At 35.5% G+C, this 22,498-nt stretch overlaps 1 protein-coding gene across 1 annotated transcript; it reads left to right on the plus strand.

Annotated features, from left to right (window-relative positions):
• The first annotated feature begins 2,003 nt into the window (after window positions 1-2,003).
• On the plus strand, window positions 2,004-22,367 carry si:dkey-81j8.6 (serine/threonine-protein kinase 10). The gene is made up of 17 exons (XM_056467319.1): window positions 2,004-2,287; window positions 5,343-5,507; window positions 5,786-5,834; window positions 6,162-6,311; window positions 6,414-6,486; window positions 8,727-8,921; window positions 9,000-9,174; window positions 10,930-12,609; window positions 12,699-12,829; window positions 13,315-13,438; window positions 15,921-16,100; window positions 16,179-16,308; window positions 18,783-18,907; window positions 18,990-19,175; window positions 19,280-19,405; window positions 20,473-20,586; window positions 20,669-22,367. The coding sequence occupies exons 1-17, from the start codon at window positions 2,138-2,140 to the stop codon at window positions 20,792-20,794; spliced, it is 3,879 nt and encodes a 1,292-aa protein (XP_056323294.1). The 5' UTR covers window positions 2,004-2,137; the 3' UTR covers window positions 20,795-22,367.
• Window positions 22,368-22,498: the final 131 nt, after the last annotated feature.

Below are 22,498 nucleotides of genomic sequence, written 5' to 3' on the forward strand. Positions count from 1 at the left end.
AGGTCGTGGAGAATCCCTCAAACAGAGATGGTCATTTCTAATTTAACATAACCTTTTGTTTCAATTGCTGAGTTACAAAAAAGCAAAACTGAAAGGAAATGTTTCAATTGAATTAATTAGAAGGGTCATGACACGCTTAAACACATTTTTTTAGATTTTGACATGTTTGGCACATTGCTTAAACACTATAAAGACATATATTTCACTCAAGTACTCCATTGTATTATAAATGAGATTGTTTAAGGTTTTATTGTAAGTAGGCCTACATTGTAAAATGTAAAATTTATATATAAAAATTAATATGAATAAAGTATTTCTTTATGTTTTTAAATATTATTAAATTAGGAAGTTACCATGACAACTTTAATGTAATGCAGTTTGTTAAATTTAGCTTCGGTCCACCCCCCCAACCCCCCCTACCCTCAATTAAGTTTGGTTTTTGGCCCTTCATAAGAAAAACTTTTGGTACCCCTGGCCTACACCCTGCTCAGTGTTTTTATTTCTACAGATGTGTTGTTGTACAAGGGTTATTATTATGCTACTTTTTTTGATAGCATTTGACCGTTTCATAATAATAATAATAATAATATCTGTCCTATCAAATGCATTCTCCTCAGTAAAACTCCATGGATTTTTTTTTTTTTTTTCGCCGACTGTCAGTTCGATAGCTGCATTTTAGTGTTGCCAGATATTTCTACGAAAACGATACAAAAGTGGTTCACTCGAAATTGTACCAAATAAGTTGAGATGTTGCCTTTTAAGCCAGGCAGGAGTTAGGATTGGTCTTTAAACTTTGGAGACTACTGTTCAATAGCATAGGTAATGAATCACAAAAGTCTTATATATCAAACATTAACAAAAACAAAAAAAAAAAAACAACAACAACCCATATGTAGATTCTCTAAAGGCTTTCTGAAGGCTCAATAAATTGCTCAATTTAAAAATATTAATTTTTCTGGGTTCCAGCATGGGTTGAAATGGAATGTGATTCTTGCAGCAGTTTCCTTACATTGCTTGCTATGCTCATCATTGTCTATTAAATATTCTTGTTTTTCTTCTAACCCCCTCGTCTTGCATACTCTAAGAATTTGGAAACAATTTAGAAAACATGTCGTTATTTTTTTTTTTTTTTTAAATAGCTCTTTTTTTATGTAACCCGTCTTACATATCTAACCCTGTGTTTTTTCTTGCTTTTGAATGATAAAAACTAATCCAAGAGTGCATTAGGAACAGAAGTTATCTAATATCTGACATTTAACAGAAATGGCTTACGTATATGTCATTTGTAAATTAATTAATGAATTGTTTTGTTTGTTGTTGTTTATTTTCCTCTGAATATGTTTCAGATAATATGCGTTTAATTACTGCCCGATATTTTTTCTTCAATATTGTGAAATTAATGTATTATGGTTATTCTTTCCCTCAATTGTAATAACTACCTGATTGAGAATTGCCAACAACAGAGTTAAACTAAAATGATAGATTTTTTGAATATTATTTTCCATTTTAAGCGTTAATTATGTGGTACCAAAGCGACATCTTGTGGTGATGATGTAGAACTACATCTCTCAGATCATCCTACACATGTAAGTAAACAGAGCCTACAGTGGAAAATGATCTTACTGATTGATGACTTGTTTCTTGACCCAGACTGAAAACAAAAAGAAAAACGTGGGTGATTTTAATTAGTATCTGTGTTTAGAATTTGGGGACTTCCCAAATAATTTTGCTCCAAGTTCACATTTTTAAACCATTAGTAAGCACAGGGCCATGATATGTGTACGCAGTTTGCTAAAAGTATGCCTCTATATGTTTTGCTTCTCACAAATGCACTACAATAGAGAGCTCAAACTACATTTCTAAATACGAGGTGCACATATACATTATTGTGGCCCACATTTGTAAAGGATGTGGTTGTAACTTGCAGCTTCCTGTCGTGCTGTGATGTGTGCAGGCGTGAGGGCAGACGTGAAAAATAAAAGCATCTTCGCCTTGGAGAGACTCAGGTTCTGTGTTGTTTTGAGTTTTGGGCACGCCTGATGAGGTTCCATTGTTAAATGAGACGTTGAGGACCACTAGTTTACTAAAGAGACTGGGATTTCATACGGATTTGGGGTAAGTTTGTAAGGAGGGAGCGATGGCCTCCCTCCTGATGCGAATCTTTCGGATGGGTGTGGAGAAAAAGCGAGTGAGGCATTATGAAAACCTGAAGAGGGATGTGGATCCGCACCAGTCGTGGGAGACTTTGGGAGAACTGGGAGATGGAGCTTTTGGGAAGGTCTATAAGGTAAGGGATTCAGATGTTGGTGAATGATGAGATTCAGATTTCAGCTCAATAAAACAACATGTTTGTTTATATATTTATTATATGCTATTTACTGAAAACTAGAATTGGATTTAAAGTTTTTATAAAAGTAATAAATGTTTTTCAACAGATAAAACTTGTTGGTACACTGGCATGGTTTGATCTAGTCTGTCATTTCAAGAAAATCCTTCTTCAGACTGGCATTTCAGCTACTGAACAATTTTAGCTGACATAAACTTTTACGTTTTTTTCGATCTCATGTTGGATTAACTAAATTACCCTACTGCAAAAAAAAAACAACAAATGTTTCTAATGGTTTTCTAATTAGTTTCTAATGGTTTCCAGTACAATATAATATTTAAAAACATTCCAAACCATCAAATTCTAACAAACAAAACCAGTTATTATGGTCTCTAGTGTGTTTTGGGCACATATTCCAGTTAACATGCCACAAAAAGAAGACAAACAAACAAATAAATAAATGCCAATAGTGAGTCCTGAAAGCCTAATACATATTCCATTAAAACCATAACATATTCTATGTTAGTTTGTATTATTTTGTTTGTTGGTTTTTTCTGCTGGAGATTTTGATCAGATTTGGCAACACTGACGTTTATAAAGCTTGAATCTACACAAATGTAACAACAATCTGATTTTAAAGAGAGATTTAGAAAATTCCTGAAGGTCTAAAGCCTAATTGATTCACATCTGCTGATAAACACAAGGACTGCAAACGAGTAATATAAAATTACTTTTACTCAAAGTTCAATAAACCGGTGTGTTGTTAGTCAGTAGGCATACTGTGTAACCAACCTGCCTAGTCTGTTTTGTAATGTCAGCAATTTCAAACGATGTGGAGACAGGATTCACTTGGGTTGTCTTCCGTCGAGTTTTGACGTTCGTTTAAAATGAATTGTTTGAGTGAATGGTCGAGTCAATTGTCGTCGCCACCTACTGTCATAGTAACGTACCTGCTATTACATTTTAAAGATTACTCAATTTTTTACAGTTAAAAATTTATTCTGCAAGCCGTAGTCAGCCTATTAAAAGGGGTGGTTCTTTTTTCGCAGTTATTCGAGGTTCAAATACTGCATTTTAGTGCCATTGTAAACACTAATTAGAGCTGGATTAGCTTGTCAGATGGTTATCATTACCACACTGTATGATGCAACAAAAATAATTCCTACATTTTTTGTCAAAGTGCTTATCATACTTTTTTTTTGTTTACAAAAAAAATTTTTATTTACAAATGTGTATTTAAAGTTTTTACAGTTTTATATATGATGTATTGAGATTAAAATTACAGAAATATGAAAAAATATTAATTTTTTTAAATGCTAATTTATTATCCATCATAAAAACAAACAAAAAAATAATGGAAATCTGTCAAAACTTAAAATAAAAAATTACATTAAAATTAAACTAATTTAACTAAATTAAAAACTGTATCTTACAGGCAAACAAACTGACCAGCTCATTTAGCCATTTAAATAATAAAAGCCTTCTTTTATTGGCTATTTTATTGGTTATTCTTCTCAAAGCCTTATTTTATTTGTTATTTTCACAATTTATGATGGCATACTGTCAAAAATTGGACAAATGAGCATATATGGGGGCCAACTTCTGGACTTTGTCAGAAGGGAAGTGGGTCTTTCGAACCACCCAAACTCACCCTGGCAATGGGCCTGTTATGGACATTTAATTCTCAATATTTCTAACAGTAAACTTGATCTTGTTTCAATAATGTACAGATGTTTTTTGCTGAAAACAATCTGCCAGTATGCATTTCATCAGTTTTTATTTTTTTTAAAGAAAATTATTCTGTTCATCAAGGCGGCATTCATTAAATGTAAAATAATTGTTAAATTGTTAAATATTTATTTAAAATTTTAAATAACTGCTTTCACATTGTATGTTGTTTCAAATGAAATGATTACCTCAGTCATTATTACTTTTATTACTATTACCATTAATAATAATAATAGTAATAATAATAAACATTAGATTGATTTCAGAAGGATTATATGACTCTTGAGACTGGAGTAATAAAGCTGAGAATTCCTCTTTAAAATCACTAGAATAAATGATTCAATTAAATGATAAACTTCTTTTGAACAGTTATTTTATAGTGCAATAACATTTCACAATTTTACAATTTGTACTGTATTTCTGATTAAATAAATGCAGCCTCGGTGAGCAAGAGAAGCTTATTTTAAAACATTTAAACATTCTACTGATCCCAAAAAAGTTATATTTCTTTTTATAAATATGTAACACCAAAAGGGACACTAAGCTAACTATTTTCTTTGAATCTGCTATAAGACTTCTGATTCATTAGCAACGACAATATGCCTCTAAGATTAGACATAGAAAACACTAACTTGCTAAATGCTCACACGAAAAAGTTTATGATTGCCATAATAAATAAAAACAATAAAGCAACACGCCTGTTTGCAATATCAAGCAGCATAATTTAAATTTGAAAAGATGCCAAGGAAACCAGATTTTCATCTAAGGTTGTGACTGAAGTCAGTTGTAGTTCTGTGTTTCTCTAACGTGTGTCTGTTTATTAACAGCAGGTGTTCATCAGTGCTCAATCATCACCTTATTATTCATTTCATTGTCTCATTAACTTGAGTAACTTTAACTCAATTTCGAGATGGACCAAATACTATCTACACTGAGTAAATTTTACTCTTAAGATTTCGCTATGGTAGATATGAAAAACATGCACGCTGTTGTTTATTTATAGGTTTCCAAGGTGACAGAAAATGGGGGTTTAGGGCTATGCTGCGGTTTGGAACTTCCTGTCAAACCAAAATGTAAAGCTCAAAGATGGCTTCCTGTTAGAATACTCATGTAATCAACCTACTCATCTTCATACCTCTCTTAAAATGAACGTCCCTTTGCAACTTTGCAGTTTCTGTACTGCGCACATCTTTGCACTGTGGCCTTTTACAGCTTAAACATTGTTGATTGTTTTCTTGCACTTCTAAGTGTCAAAGGCAAGTATTACAGTATGTAGTATTGATCTCAGGCCCAGAATCAGACTACAGGAGTGCTGGGAGCTGTTAAAGTGATTGAAGTGCGCAGTGAGGAGCAGCTGGACGACTACATCACTGAGATAGACATCTTAGCGGCCTGTCGACATCCGAACATCATCTCCCTGCTGGACGCCATCTTCTTTGAGAGCTGGCTGTGGGTAAGAAATCTGTTTCTGAATGTTTGCTTTCCAGCCAAAACCGAAAGTTCTGTCATCGTTTACTCACCCTTCATTTCTCACAAACCCATTTGAGTTTCTGTGTTTTGTTGAACACAGAAGAAGTTATTTTGAAAAAACGTTTACCATTGACTTCCATATTTGTATTTCTAGCTGTGGATGTAAGTGGTTACCGGTTTCTAACATTCTTCAAAATATCTTCTTTTTGTGTTCAACTTATAAATGTTGAATAAATAATCTCAAGTGCTTTCCCTGTGCAGATCCTACTGGAGTACTGTCCCGGAGGAGCTCTGGATGATATTATGCTGGGTGAGTGTTGATCAGATACTGTTTACACTAGTATATGCATGACATCATCGTCATCATCATCATCATCTTATAGACCATTTCAATGTGGTGATGTCATTGATCCATGAACATTTCTTGCTTGTTATCAAACTATTTCATTACTGTAATAGGAGGCAATTCAATCGTAACTTATTGTACAGCTATCATAACATGATTTCTCAATCTGTGACTCTTTTTGCATTCTCAGAAGCTATAGAAGTTAAAAATGTAAAACGGAAAATATGTTGGGACCACTGTTGATGTTTAAATCCCTCAAAGTGGTCTATATTGTGTGTGTGTGCATTTCAGAGCTGGAGCGTGGCCTGACGGAGCAGCAGATCAGTGAGGTTTGCTGGCAGACTCTCCAGGCTCTGTTTTACCTGCACCAGCATCACATCATACACAGAGACCTGAAGGCTGGCAATATTCTGCTCACGATGGATGGACAGGTCAAACTAGGTACAGAAATACTGACCGTTCTTCAGCTTTCACAATTTTAGGACTAAATACGCAATAAAACAGCAGGTGTTGTATCTGTTTATATATATATTTTTCATACAGCTGACTTCGGTGTGTCTGCAAAAAATGACTACACTCTGCAAAAACGTTCAACTTTCATTGGAACGCCATACTGGTGAGACTCATTTACGTTTGCCAACATTTGTTCATTTGTATACATATGAAAAAACATGGCAGTGAGTAAAATTATTATTGTTATTATTTTGGTGGGGGTTAAAGGGGTGGTCCACGGTGTATTTTTAAGGCTTGGTTGTGTTTATAAGATGCAAAGCAATGTGTGTTCATGCTTCACCTGTTGAAAATCACGAAATTTTTCATAAATCCTACTTTGATTATATACAGCTACTCAGCTTACATGAAAATGACTGTAATATTTCCTAGTTCCAATAGCAGTACTGCATTATAGTAGTTATAGTACTTCAGTACCATTGTAGTAGTCGTACTGTATTATATTAGTAGTATCCCTTCAGAACTATTGCAGTAGTTGTACTGCAGTTATACTGTAGTAGTAATTCAGTTGAATTGCAGTAGTTGTACTGCATTTGTACTGTTGTAGTACTTCAGTTGTATTGCTGTAGATGTACTGCAGTTAGTTGTATTGTAGTACTTCAGTTGTATTGCAGTAATACTGCAATATACTTAAATAATGCTGTTTTTTAACTAAAACTGCAGTATTCCTTTAAAAAACTGCAGTAATTTTTGTAAGGGCCCTCTCAGTTTATTTAATGTTTCTTCAGTTGTACTGCTGTTGAACTTTATTGCATTATAGTTGCTGTTCTACTGTTCCATTTACTGAAGTTATTTTTTATTATTCGTTTTTGCAATTAAACTCTTAAAATTCAATTATAAAATTACTTGAATCCAAAAAATATCCCTGAAAAAAGTACAAAATATTCTTGAAGATGTGGAAGAACAAACCCTTTGGAACATAAGTGCAGTACAGTTCTTACCACACCATTGGCATATTAGACTACAGCAGCACAAGTGCAGTAAAGACGGAGTTTACTTGTTTCTAGTCCAGTTTACTGCAACTTATACTGCTGTTGAACATTATTGTACTGTATTTGAACTGTTTATACTTCATTGTATTGCAATTTTGCGATTGTACATAATTTTACTGCAGTTATACTTCTATATATTGCTGTTGTACTGCAGTTTTACTTCAGTTTACGGCAGTTATTTTTCGTAAGGGTCCATGTCACTCCCCTACAAACGCACGCTTTTGCGCTGTGTAAACAGTCCAGTCAGAGCAGCTGTTAGCAGCATTAGCTGTCTAAATCAGACTGAAATAAAGAGCACACAGCTCATGCCTGCTCTCTAAAATTAAAATCTGACAAGTGTCTTTCACATATATTCGGATATGTAAGCATTCAGATGTATAAGCATGTGTAAGTAATATGAAATGTTCACATATCTTTAGCGAATTGGTTATTTGAGATGTAGTACACACGGAAAGCAGCTGCATGGAGAGACACTGCAGCACTGGTGAAGATTGTGGCTGTTCACAGGGGTTTGACGGATAAATATGAATTTGTAGCTAAATTGTTAGCCGTGCAAAACAGCATTTTCTGTTGTTTATGTCCTCGCTACAACACACCATAAACGCTGGAAACTGTGCCTGTAGTTGATCAATTTTAACAAATAAAAATACTTACAGGTTGTAGCTCACAATCCACAGCTTCGTCGGTTGAGGAGTTTAAGCCGAATCCAGCACTGAACTGGGAGAGATTCTGGAAGTTCTCCTTTGTCAAATGCTAGAGCTATGTCTAATTCTCTGGAACATTATTAAAATTAAATTGTAAGCCCTTTTCTCTTTGTGCCATGTTTTTTGGAAGCTCATACACAGAAAGAGTACAAGCTCTGTGGAAATAGCAGCGTTTGGCTGGCATTTTAGCTTTCACTGTTTTAACATTACAGCGCCTCTGGCCACACCCGTTTGCTGCGCAGGGTGTGTGCGCGAGGTGAATGCACGTAACCGGAAGCCCTTGTGATCTCATTAGCCTTGATGTATTTTTTTGTAGTCCCCAAATTTCGTTCGCTGTAGACTTTGCTAACTCGGTAAACGCCAATGTCTCCCTTTGCATTGAACTTTGAGCATATAAATTAAATACATTTTTCATGGTTTAATTTCTATGATAATATATGTACGTTTAGTTTTTTTAACATTTAAAACATTAATTTATCCAATTTATTTATTTATTTCAATACCCATTTCCATGAAACCCCTCAGCACTTTTTTTGTTGCTCATAGTTTAACAAACCCCTGATCAAATGTTAGAATGTTTGAACAGTTACATCAGTAGTCATTCTGTCACTATTAAAGAAACACTGAATCAGCCTATTCTGTTATTCAAGGATGGCACCTGAGGTGATCATGTGCGAAACATCAAAGGACAATCCCTACACATCTAAAGCAGACATCTGGTCACTGGGAATCACTTTAATTGAGGCGGCAGAGATGGAGCCCCCTCACCACTCACTCAACCCAATGAGGGTCCTGTTGAAGATCACCAAATCTCCTCCACCAACACTCTCCAATCCTCGCCAGTGGTGGGTCCTCACTTTCTCATCCCATTTCTAGATCCGCTGTGGTTTACGTTTAAGGTTTATCCCGATTTCTGGCACTAGGTCGTCACATTTCCAAGACTTCCTTCGAAGGAGCTTGCAGAAGAACCCAGAGGCTCGATGGGGAACTCAGCAGCTCATGGCTCACCCGTTCTCTTATGCTGGACGAGACGGACGAGCACTAAAAGAGCTCATCGCTGAGGCCAAAGCAGAGGTCACTGAGGTCGTAGAAAATGAGGTAATAACATGAAATTAATAACTGATTGATTACATTTGCATTTAATCATTTGGGAGTTGCTTTTATCTAAAGTGATTTACAAATGAGGATAATAGAATTAAACAAAGCAAAGTTAGAACAGAAATACGTGCAGAAAATATTACAACTTCCAGCTGAAGTAGTATATAACACACACATATATTTGTAGAGAGTAGACAGTAGAATAGTGAATAGATAAAAGTGTTACTATAAGAAAGTCAGAGTTTTTCAAAGGGAAAAAAAACTAAATCATTAATAATTTTCTATTAAATATTACTAATGTATTATTCCTTTAACATGGTTGTACATTCTGTTGTGCCAACCCTTGAAATGAGGGAAGAAGGAATGTGAGTGAGTATTATTTGTGTATTGGTATTAATAGAAATAAATAATGTATTTAATACTTGAAATTATTCTTTGCACAGAATACATCAAACAATTATTAAATATTTATTTAGGTATTAGAATATGTGGTTTTAAGTCATTAAAAAAACATAATATTTGCAAGGACCACAAAACTTGTCATAAGGGTACATTTTTGGAAATTAAGATTTATACATCTCCTGAAAGCTGAATACATTTGAAAATCTGGAATCTAATGGGTATAAAATAATTTTTTTTTTTTAGAAAATTGAATTCAAAGTTGTCCAAATTAGGTTCTTAGCAATGGACATTAGTAATCAAAACTATGTTTGTATATATTAACAGTAATAAATTTACAATATGTCTTCATGGAAGATGGTCTTTACTTAATATCTCAATGTTTTTTGGCATACAATAAAAAAATCTATCACTTTGTCTTATACAATGTATTTAGGCTATTCCATCATATATATCCTTGCAACTTTAGACTGGTTTTGTGGTTCAGGGTCACATTTATGAATTAAAATGATATTTCCCCGCAAAATGAAAATGTTTCGTTATTTAACTCATTCAAGATTTTTGTGGCTTTTACTATTGTTTTACTATTTTTTCTATTGTGAAACAATGGGTCTGTCAAAGAAATGAACATTAATTACAACCTTACTACCTTTAATGAAAACATTGAAATTATATAAACATTCATTCATTCATTTTCTTTTTGGCTTAATCCCTTCATTAATCTGGAGTCACCACAGCGGAATGAACTGCCAACTTATCCAGCATTTGTTTTACACAGCGGATGCCCTTCCAGCTGCAACCCATCACTGGGAAACATCAATACAGTCATTCACACTTATACACTATGGACAATTTAGCTTACCCAATTCACCTATACCATGTCTTTGGACTGTGGGGGAAACCAGAGCACCTGGAGGAAATCCACATGAACACATGGAGAACATGCAAACTCCACACAGAAATGCCAACTGACCTAGCCGAGGCTCGAACCAGGGACCTTCTTGCTGTGAGGCGATTGTGCTACCCACTGCCCCACCGTGACGCCATTATATGAACATTTCTTTTTTAAATTATGGACACATTTGTTGACTATTTATTTTTGTTTCTCAAAACAAAGAGTTCAGATTTAAAAGCCTCTAACTTTAATGGCTATGGATAGATTTGTTATTTTCATTACCTTTAAAGTAATATAACTGAACATAAAGAAAAACATGTTAATTTTAGAAGAATATTTTAGATGGCACTTTTGCATCTGAATGCATCACACGTTGTTGGACATGTTAAACATTAACAGACAATCAAACAGTTTAGCAGTAAAAGATTAATGCATCTTTTTCTGCATCTTTACTTCCACAGTCTTTGTTTAATATCCAATCCTCTGTGAAAGACACGATCACCACAGAGTCTGAGAAAACAGTGCCACAACCAGAACAAGCAGTAGAACAAGGATCACAAGAACCTAAGACCCCAAAGAAGTCCTCTGTTCTGGATGCTGTTCCTCAATCCTCCATCAACGTAGAGCTGAATCCTGAAGTCAAAGTGACCCGTAGGGCTTCCCAGGCCACTAATCAGGTCAAAGCTCAGAAGAGGGCAAGACGACTCTCCGTTCCAGGAAATCTCCTTTCATTTCTGTCTGGCGGCTCCCGTCGCTGCAAATCTGGATTCTGGGGCGATAATTTACCAGTTCAGGTAACTAAAGACTCAGAAGATTCAAGTGCAGCTCAAACTGTGGGAACTTGCCCTTCAGATGGTACTGAAAGTGAAAACACTGCCAAACCAACAGAGGAAACACCTGACGTAGTCGATGCTCCAAGTAACAAAGTTGCTGACATCAAAGATGAGGTTGATACAGAAGAAACTGACAAGAACTTAAATCTCTCCAGCGCACCAGCACAAACAACAGATTCCTCTGAAAGGGAAACGTTACATCTTACCAAAGAGGACACAGATGCTGATGAAAAAAGAAATGGCACTGTGACAAATGCTGACAATGACCATACATTTTGGAAATCCCTCCAAATACCTGCTGTAATTGACAAAGATGCAACACATCAACATAGCACACAGGTTGTAGCTTTGTGTTTGGAAACACCACTAGCTTCAAAAACTGACAGGAATGAGCAAAAACCCAGTGACTACCTTAATCTGGCCTGTTCTTTAAAAACATCTACTTTCACAATAGATAATACTAAAACTCCTGAGGTTCCTTTGAGTATTGTTCCTAAAAGAGCTCCTGACCTTAAGACAGAACAACCGTCAACTGAACCATTGGAAACTGAAGAAACTGTTGAAGAACTGGAGACAGATGGAGGAACAGAGGAAGAATCAAGGATGTTAGAGACAGAAGATCAAACAATCACCAAGGAAGATCACATTGCCATGAAGGTAGAGAGCGAGGACATCACTGAAGCCATCGGTGAAGTGGTGAGGCATGAAGATGTCAACTCAAACAATGAAAAGTCTGATGAAGAGGAAAGCAGTAAAAAAGATAACGAAACAACAGAGAAGGAATGTTCAACAAGCAAGGAAGAAGACACCATGAAGGACGATCATGATGATGTAGACTCAAGAAATGATAACAGTGAGATCTCTAGAAAATCAGATGAAGAGATGGAAACACTGATCCAAAATGAGAAAACAAATTTTACTGATTCACAGACTCCAGAGTTGTCAAACAAGGAAGAAGATAATTCAGAAAAGGAAACGAGTAATGAAGGAGTTGCTCAAGATGCGACAGATTCAAAAGAACCAGAAGAAGAGTTTCCAAAATTATCTAATACAACACAGAACAGTACAGAAGAGGACTCAAATGATGTTGGTGAAGATACAACAGATGTTCCTGAATCAAAGCTGAAGAAGCAGGTGGTGTTTGTAGTTCAAGAGGACAAAAACAAAGAAAAGCTTGTAAATGGCTTGAATGATTCAGACACAATACCACTACATGAATCAAATGGATCCACACCTAAGGAATCTCATGAGGACATGATTCCACCTCTTTCCCCCACCAGTCCTCTAATGTCTCCTGGGTTTGAAGGGGTGAGTCTGAAACTAGCATTGTGCTAAAGACATTAGCAAATGGTCAAATTCAACATGTACCAAACTTTCATTCATTTTGGGGTATTTAGGAATTGTATCCCAGCAGGATGACCGTTAAAAAGACCCGCAAATTTATGGTGGATGGTCGTGAAGTCAGTGTCACCACTTCCAAAGTGGTCAGCGAGGGAGACAGCAAAGAAAAACTAATGCGCTACAACAGGTAACAAGTATTTATGTTTTACACCAGGGGTGTCCAAACTCGGTCCTGGAGGGCTGGTGTCCTGGAGAGTTTAGCTCTAACCCTAATCTGAACCAGCTAATCAAGTTCTTATTAGATATACTAGAAGCTTCCTGGCATGTGTATTGAAGCAAGTTCAATATAAACTCTCCAGGACACCGGCCCTCTAGGACCGAGTTTGGACACCCCTGCTTTACACTTTTGGTGGCAACACTAATGGTTGCACAAAGAACTTTTTAACTCCCTTGGAAACTTTCCATTCCACAAGAATGAAGAAGCTCTTTAGATTAATAAAATATTCTTCACAAAGAAAAACTTCTGACCTCTGAAATGTTCTTTAGAGGACCAAAAATGGTTCTTTGCCATCATTGTGAAAAAAAAACTTGCTAGGAACGTAAATTTTTAAGTAAATTTTATGGTGTTCGTGGAAAGCGTCACATTCTGAATGTGTTTTTGGGTGTTTATAGACGGCAGGAGCTGCATGCGTTGAAACTCTTGCAGAGGGAAGAGCAGAGAGAACATGCCCAGCTGGAGCTGAAACTGCAGCAGCAGCGAGAGCAGATGTTCCGCCATATAGAGCAAGAAATGACAGTAAGCCACACGCACCACAGATCATAGTTTGAAACATCAGTCCCCAGTTTCACAGAAAAGGCGTAAGGGGAGTCCTGTACTAAATTTGAAGTTTGAGCTCTCTTAAATGTAAATTACTTGAAACCCCATTGTTTTGTTTAGAGATTCATTCAAGTAATATGTTTTCTTAGGCGTTTTTATAAAACATGCCCTTTAAAGAAATTTGACTAGGCCTAAATTTACTAGGCCTAGTCCTGGCTTCCTGTTCATGAATCTAGGACAAAGGCTAGTATATGTTGAATTCAGAGTTTCTTGTTTTTAGTCACCCCGTTGTCTGGTAAGTGTACTGCAGCCAGCAATGTAAGGCTTGTGCTTACCAGCATGAGACTAAACATGATACAATAGCCAATATAAAAAATAAAATATTCATAAAATATTAACAAATAATGAAAGCTAAAATTATATCTAATTGATTAATTATACATATTTCCTTTGAGCAACATACAGTTGAAGTCTGAATTATTGGCCCTCCTGAATTATTACCCCCTGTATATTATTTTCCACAATTTTAACCAAAAGAAGATATTTTCAACACATTTTTAAACAGTTTTAATAATTAATTTCTAATAACTGATTTATTTTATCTTTGCCATGATGACAGTAAATAATATTTTACTACATATGTTTAAAGTGACATTAAAAGGCTTAACTAGGGTAATTAAGTTAATTAGGCAAATCATTGTATAATGATGGTTTGTTCTGTAAACAGCTGAAAATATATTGCTTAAGGGGGCTAATAAGTCTGACCTTAAAATGGTTGTTAAACAATTAAAAACTGCTTTTATTCTAGCCGAAATAAAACAAATAAAACTTTCTCCAGAAGAAAAAATATAATAGGTAATACTGTGAAAAATGCCTCACATGAGGGCTAATAATTCTGACAGGCCAGTAGTTGTGATGTTACTTTGTAAAGAAACATTATGCACATTTAGTCCTATATTTTACCATTATTACCATTGGTAAAATATTACCATTAAGAAAAATGAGGAGCATTGCTCAGATATTTTATTAATGGAGAAGTAATAAATATTGTTGATCATTTCAAATATTTATGTATAATTTTTTACTCTAATTGAAATAATAAAAACACATTAAGAAGGTTTCCAAAAGTGCTAGAGCAAGCCCGAGGAGTTATAGAAACATCAGGCATCAGTTACCTATGGCTGCTGCTAATCTTTCTATAAATACGATTTTTCCTCATTTATCTTATTGTGCTATTCAAGCTGGTGCCACATGAACATTACAACTTTAAAACCATTGTATATTATCTATAAACAAGCTGATTCTTTAGCTAAATGCAGAGGAGCTATCATTACTGTAACTGCATTGAACAACATAAATGATTAACATTCAACAATATTTTATTTTATGCTGATGTGTGTTTAATGTATATAATATTTAATGATCTTGCACCACCATCTCTCAAACAATGTGTGATTGTCTGCAAAGACAATATAAGAATGACTAGGTCATCGGTAGGCCCACACAGAATCTGCGCAGTCAGAATTCCGCAGATTTTTAGCCAATGATTGATTCTGTTTATTTACCTGTGTAAATGTGTGTAAATTTATATTTATTCAGTTTTTTAATTAATTTCAGTAATTTTATTGACTAGTATGAAAATGTTTATATGATTTAATTACAATATAGTTTGTAAAGTAATATCTTCTGTCTTTTAGTAGATATAGTATATGAGAGACTTGCTTTGTTTACCAAATAAAGTGGATCTATTTGGATTTGCATTATAACATTAAATACTAGTTAAAATGTATTTTTATAATTTTTTATTTAAGGTTTTAGTTATGATACTCCCAAATTCATTCTGCATAAATCTGCAGATTTTTTACAAAATTCTGCAAAGAAATAGGGAAAAAACGTCCGCAGATTCCATCTAGCCCTAGTGATCGATTAGAGGTGATTGTTCAGTTACACTCGAGATAAGTGTTTTTGGACAATTAGTTTGTTTTCAATCAGAGCAGCATAAAGATGGAATAATAATATCAGTGCATATTAGAGAGAGTACCACTTTTAACATTTTTAAAACTGTCCTTAAAGTTTGGGTTAAAGATAATCAAATGTGCAACCACTGATTTGATTTCATTTTATTGACTATGATATATTGTACTGTAAGTGTATATTGTACTTTTTTTTTTTAATATTGTTAAACTTGTTACAACGTCCTGCCCAGGGACCACAGATGTAAAGCATTATAGCTAACTCTAGAACAACATGGCATGTTCTACATTGTCCCTATATAAATAAATAAATAAATAAATAAATAAATAAATAAATAAATAAATAAATGATTGATATGTCAAGTATCCGTCTACAGACTGAACATGCAATACCAATGAAGTCACAGTCACCTATTCATAAAAATTGCACTTTTGCGCTAAATATTCAAGTATTTATCAGCCTCAGCCAAGTGTTCATCCTGTTGCAGAGCAAGAAGCAGTATTATGACAGTGAGCTGGAGAGACTTGAGAAACAATATCAGCAGCAAAGCGGTCAGATGGAGGCTGAGCACACATCCAAATTAAGGGAGGACGCACGGAGACTCAAGGCCCAACAGGAGAAAGAGCTGTGCCGCAAAAGCAGTGCACTCAAAGCAGACCCCAAAGAGGTACAGACCGACTCACAATTAGGGTGAAATGCATGAAAACAGTCACTGATGTTTGATGTCTGTGTGTTTGTGATGTAGGAGCAGCGGTTCCTGCAGAAGCAACAGCAGGAGCTCAATGAAGCTCTGCAGAAGGGTGTTCAGGAGCATAAGAGGAAGGTGGCGTCGATGGAGTGGGAGATTACAGTAAAATCTCAGCAGCTTAAGCGAGGTATGTATGCCACTGGTAATGGACCAAATACCTATCATATCTGTTGGTGGTCTTTTTTAACTTCTTACACTTTTCAATCGATGGCAGGATAAAGTTTGGCGCCAATTTTGGGGTTCAAGATGACTTGATGCATACATTTACTCTATTTCAAGAGATGAAATAAAGGACTTTATAATCAAATTAATAATTATATCAAAGCAAATATATTTCTCTAAAACGTATATACATATCTGAAAATGTAGTAAAATTTAACAATTACGATTTTTTTCACGTATTTGCCAATTTTTTTTCCATATTCATCTGCATTTTTAAACATTAAATAAATAGTTTTTCAAGTATGTTTGATATTATGTATTTAGTTTTCATTTTCAAACAGTATGACTGTTAATTTATGATTTTCTAAAATAATAGTTTTAAGTTAAATTTTTAAACCCTTGTAGCGAATTAGCTCAAAGTGAATTGAAGATTAATTTGAACGGGGCTTCAAAAGAATCTACTCTTTAAATCAGAACAAACTAATCATGCAGCGGTCGTTCGAATGGAGAGTTGACTTTTACATTTAAGCAGGTTTAGCAAGATTGAAGTTTAGGACATTAGATTCATAAATATGCACAGGCACCTTTCTTTATACAAAATGAAACGTTATTGACTAATCTAACAGAAACTAAAGTCTAACACAAGCAAACATTCATACAGGTTGTAGAAAGAGTAAAGGAAGAAAAATAAGAGTATGTATTGAGTAAAAATAAGAGTGTAATGATGGAAAAACCTCAGATTTTGTGAGACCAAACCATTCCTTTGTGATGTGAAGAGCTCTCTCTGTTGAGCGGGGGTTCCTCCGTGGTTAGCTGGTGGTCGGCTCTTTGTCCTGTGAGGCTTGGAGTGAGGTGGAGTCTGTCATTTCAAGTTTTTGAGGCGGCAAAAGGACAAGTTGTGTTGACTTCTGGTTTTGCGGTGTACTAAACCTAACTAGACTCTCGACGGAAAAGAAAGAAAGAAAGAAAGGTATCTGAGATGGGAATGTTTGAGCTGTGCTGTTAAACCATTTGTGCCAGGGTCCAAGTGTCTTCACTGGACCCGAAGAGAAGCTGTCCTGAGCTGGAACCGAACTACTCTCTCTCCAGGGGTCTGTGTCGGTTCTCTTCCTGTTCTGGTCTGGGCAGTCATCAGTTTTTGTTAGGGTGGTCTTATAACACTTCTGAGCATTTCTTCGTGTCATAAATACCTTGGAATTGTATTACACACTGACCATCCAGTCTTTTTCTGGCTAGGAGAGGTTGATGGTGTATTATTTGTTGAATAAAGCAAAAATAATGTGTCTGATCAACCACATTCATAACACCCTAAACATTATTCCGATATTTGATGTACACAGTAGTTTGTCATGTTTGAGGTTGACCGAAGTGCTTTACACAAGTAATAACAAATTATACAGCACAATTAAAAGCAGACAATGCAAAAAAACAATACAGGAAATATCAATAAAATACAACAAACATTAGAACATTTGTCAGTGCTACCCATTAAAAGCCTATTTAAACAAGTGGGTCTTAAGATTGGCTTTAAAAAGTGCCAGGTCAGTGATTGTACGAAGTTCAGTAGGAAGGGTATTCCAAAGTTTAGGAACTGCCACTGCAAGAGAGCGATCACCCCACTGCTTGTATCTTGATCGTGGGACTTCAAGCAGAAGTTATGAGCTAATATTATTATCACTCACAAAGAAACTCTGTGATTGAATGATCTTTTCATAAAAAGGATTCTGAATGAATCAGCCTTTTAAATTAATAATAATTAATAATAATAATTCCTTACATTTATATAGCGCTTTTCTGGGCACTCAAAGTGCCTTACACATAAGGGGGAATCTCCTCATTCACCACCAGTGTGCAGCATCCACCTGGATGACGTGACTGCAGCCATTTTGCACCACACCACACACCAGCTGATTGGTGGAGAGGAGACAGAGTGATTAAGCCAATTATGATACGGGGATGGTTAGGAGGCCATGATGGACAGAAGCCAGTGGGCAGATTTGGCCAGGATGCCGGGGTTAAACCCCTACTCTTTTTTTCAAAGGACATCCTGGGATTTTAAAGGACCACAAAGAGTCCGGGCCTCGGTATAACATCTCATCCGAAAGACAGCGCTCACTGAGCAGTAAAGAGTCCCCTTTACTATACTGGGGCAATTTACCTAATAATTTAATGATTCACTCATTAAGACAAGAACTCGATACCAACTGCTGATGGAATGTCATGGTTATTTATCTGTGACCATCCTAATCCAGCCAATATACCCAGTTTAATACACACTTGTTAAATTTCCATCAAGATACATTTTGGTCAGTATTGCAGTATTGACCCAAGTGTACACTATATTTTCATGTATTATAAACAGTAAAACCAAATAAACAGCGTGTATTAAAACTTACAGGTAGTATACGATTCCAAACATGTATTTTCCTCTTCCTTAAGCTCGTGAAGCTGTGATTTGGGAGTTAGAACAGCGCCATCTACAGGAAAAGTATCATCTATTTAAACAGCAGGTGAAGGAACAGTATTCCTTACAAAGACAGCAGTTGACCAAGAGACACAACAAGGTAACATCCAAAAGAATCTGTGTTTATCCTCTATATTTATTTGTACCACCATAGTGATACCATAGTTTCTCTTTTCTGGCAGGATAAAGAGAGAGCGTCCCGCTTCCAGCAGTCGTTCCTGGAGGAGCAGAAGTCACTGCAGGCCCAGGAGAGAGCATCGTTCCTGAAGACCCAAAAAGCTGAAACAAAGTCCCGTCTGAATCAGTTGAAAATGGAGCTCAGAAAGCAAGGTCTGAGTGGCCCTGAGCAGAGACAACATCTCACACAGGTTTGGATGCAGAAACCTCCGTGTCGGAACAATGTGGGGTTAATTAATAACACTTTGATTAAAATGAAACTGTTGATAAGCAGGTCCTTTCGTGTTTTTTTTAGCTTTTGTCTGAGGAGGAGGCCAAACAGAAGCAAGAGAAACAGAGTCTTCAAGAAAGTCACGAGAGCCAATTGAAAGCAGTGCAGGAACAATGTGATGCCAGTACAGCTGAACTACAGCAGCTTCAGGTACATCAGCAACAGCTTGCTTAGAGCCTAAATAAACAATCACACTTAATAAGGTTTTGAAAAGTATATGTATAATAGCTAAATATATTGTGAACAGTGATGGGAATAATGGCGCTATAAAAAAACGGTATTACTAATGGCATTACTATTTGCAGTAACGAGTAGGGTTGGGTATCGTTTGGGGTTATTTCAATACAGGTGCTAAACTGATACTTTTAAAATGGTACCAGTGCCAAAACTGTGCCTGAACCTAGACTTTTAAGCCATGTCATTTCGGGTGTTTCAGTTTTAGTTTTTCGACTTTAACTAGTTTCACTTTCATTCAGCAATGTGCCTTGTGACAAACTGAGGTATTGGATGAGAATATAAAGTAAGGACTGGTGGAAGAGTTTTGTTTTAATGAAACTGAATACTGGACGCTAATAAAAACTCACATTAGTAGCATTTAATACTGAATAAAGCCAAAGTCTCTTTAAGGAAAGTGATTTTTCTCGACAGCTATCTTTGGAACAGTATGAATGGGTAACAGTATCTCTGGCAGTATGCTTGGGCATTCTGTTTAAATGGGGAAACATCAAATTCTCCAAAATTGCTTGCCCAGCTCATAATTAAATGTCATATTAGGAAACAACAATTAAAAATAAACAACTGTCTCTTTAGTATCATTTTTAAACGTTTGAGTCACACAAAATCAGTAGAAATTTACGTCTGGTACAAGCCCCTCCTCTGGAGACTCACCAGTCTATAGCATCTATTGGCTCCTGTACTAGAGGGCGGGGCTTTATTTGCATATTAACCATTACACTTTTGCCCATTCAAAACTGTAAGAGTGACACGTCTTGTGTATTCTATAGTCTTTGATAAAGCACATAATCAGATCCTGAGGTGATCATTGTCATTGAAGTTTATGCTGTTGTTTAGCCAGAAATAAAAAGTTTCCACAATAGACATTTTCCGCATCACTCTCATGAATGGTTAGAACAAAAAGGTAAAAGATAAAAAGAAATAACTTTTAATGAAATGCACTTATAAGACAAGGTGTTAAAGTTTGTGTTTTTGTACTTCAGAACGAGAAGCTTCAAGTTCTTGTGGACATGGAGAAGAAAAAGATCAAAGCCCTTGAGGACGAACACACACTTGAGCTCAATGAATGGAGAGATAAGCTTGCGTGCAGGAAAGAGGTATTGCACAGAAGAGTAAAACTGAATTGTAAAGCCTCTTGTTTGGGAAAATGTGTCATGGCTGTTGCATGTGTGTGTTCAGGTGTTAGAGGAAGACCTAGCTCGCAGACGAAGAGAAAAAGAAGGGACCAGGAGACGAGGGAGTGAGCCGGAAAACAGATTCGCATCTCGACGCCCAAAGTTCTTCCATAATCTAAGCTTCTCCTGACAAAGTGAAGAAATACTCTAAACTCCAATGTCAATTATATACAGTATATGTATGCTGTCGTTCAAAGTTTTGGGGTGAGAAAGGTTTTTTTAAAGCATTGCTAAAATATTAAAATTAATTATATTAAAATATATAACTGTATTTATTCTATAATGAAATGTATAATATTCATTTTTTTCAGAAAAAAATATTTAAATGACAATATTTTGATTTGGAATAAATGTTAGCAGTTCTTTATAGAATAAATAGAATAAAACAAATATTACAATGTTGCCCAAACCCTTACCTAATAAATCAGTGAGATCATTTTTATGTGGTCTTATAATATGTTTTTGCATAGCTGTACATATAGATACATTGTAAGAGCAACAAATAATAACCTGACTTCTAGTTGATCATTTGGAAAAGTGGCAGATTTTTCTGATGAATCATCTGTTGAACTGCATCCCAATCATCACAAACACTGTAGAGACCTATTCCGCATGAACCCATGATTCTCACAGAAATCAGTCAAGTTCTATGAAGGAAAAATCATCATTTGGGGTTACATTCAGTATGGGGATGTGCGAGAGATCTGGAGAGTGGATGGCAACATCAACTGCTTGAGTTATCAAGACATTTGTACTGCCCATTACATTACAAACCACTGGAGAAGGCAAATTCTTCAGCAGGATAGCACTCCTTTTTATACTTCAGCCTCCACATCAAAGTTCTCGAAAGCAAACAAGGTCAAGGTGCTCCAGGATTGGCCAGCCCAGTCACCAGATATGAAAATTATTGAGCATGTCTGGGGTAAGATGGAGATATTGAAGATAAATTCAAAGAATCTTGATGAACTCTTGAACGCTTTCTTTGCCATTCTAGATGACTTTAATAAGAAGTTATTTGAGTCATTGCAGAGATGTATGGATGCAGTCCTCCAAGCTCATGGGAGTCATACACAATATTAATTCTTTTTCCACTGCACCATGACTATATTTTGTACTGTGCATTATTTCTGTTAAGCGACAAGACTTTTGTCTAAGCAAAGTCAGACCTTACTGTCCTAATTAAATAATTAAAAATCAGGGCATGATTATATTTTATTTTGGTAAAATAAGCGTAATCTAAAGGCCTTTGCCTTTCATATAAGCACTTCTGATACCAAATGATCAACTAGAAGTCAGGTTATTATTTATTGTCGGGTAGCGTATACTACAGACCTCAGAATTTGATCAATAGTATTATAACGTACAATAGTAAAGTTTAATAACTAATTTAGTAATAATTTAGTTTGATTTATTGTAGTTTCCAAACATACATAATGTGTAAGAGATAGCTTATGACAGCTTTCATCACTTTTTCCCTTAGCAAAGTGTGTAGTGATAATAACAGGTAGTTTATTTGCATCATAAAAAAGCTTACCCTATAAAAAATTAAAACAACAGACACATACACTATATATTGACATTTGGGTATGAGTGTTGAAAATATTTTGCCTGGAGTTTATGTATTTTTTTGTAAATATGTTTAAAATATATCTGCTTAGATATAATTCCTTTGTAAGAGTATCTAATAGCCTAAAGAAAAGAATTCATGCGTGAATAAATTTTCTAACTATTTCGGACAAAGCGTCTATTCAGTGGTTGTGTATTCCTTCTGCTAGATGTGTTTGAAGCTTTGAATCGTCACGCACACAGAAACAGCACCCCAGCCTTTAGCTTT

This window comes from Danio aesculapii, chromosome 10 (assembly GCF_903798145.1).
Source record: "Danio aesculapii chromosome 10, fDanAes4.1, whole genome shotgun sequence".
Classification (NCBI taxonomy): Eukaryota; Metazoa; Chordata; class Actinopteri; order Cypriniformes; family Danionidae; genus Danio; species Danio aesculapii.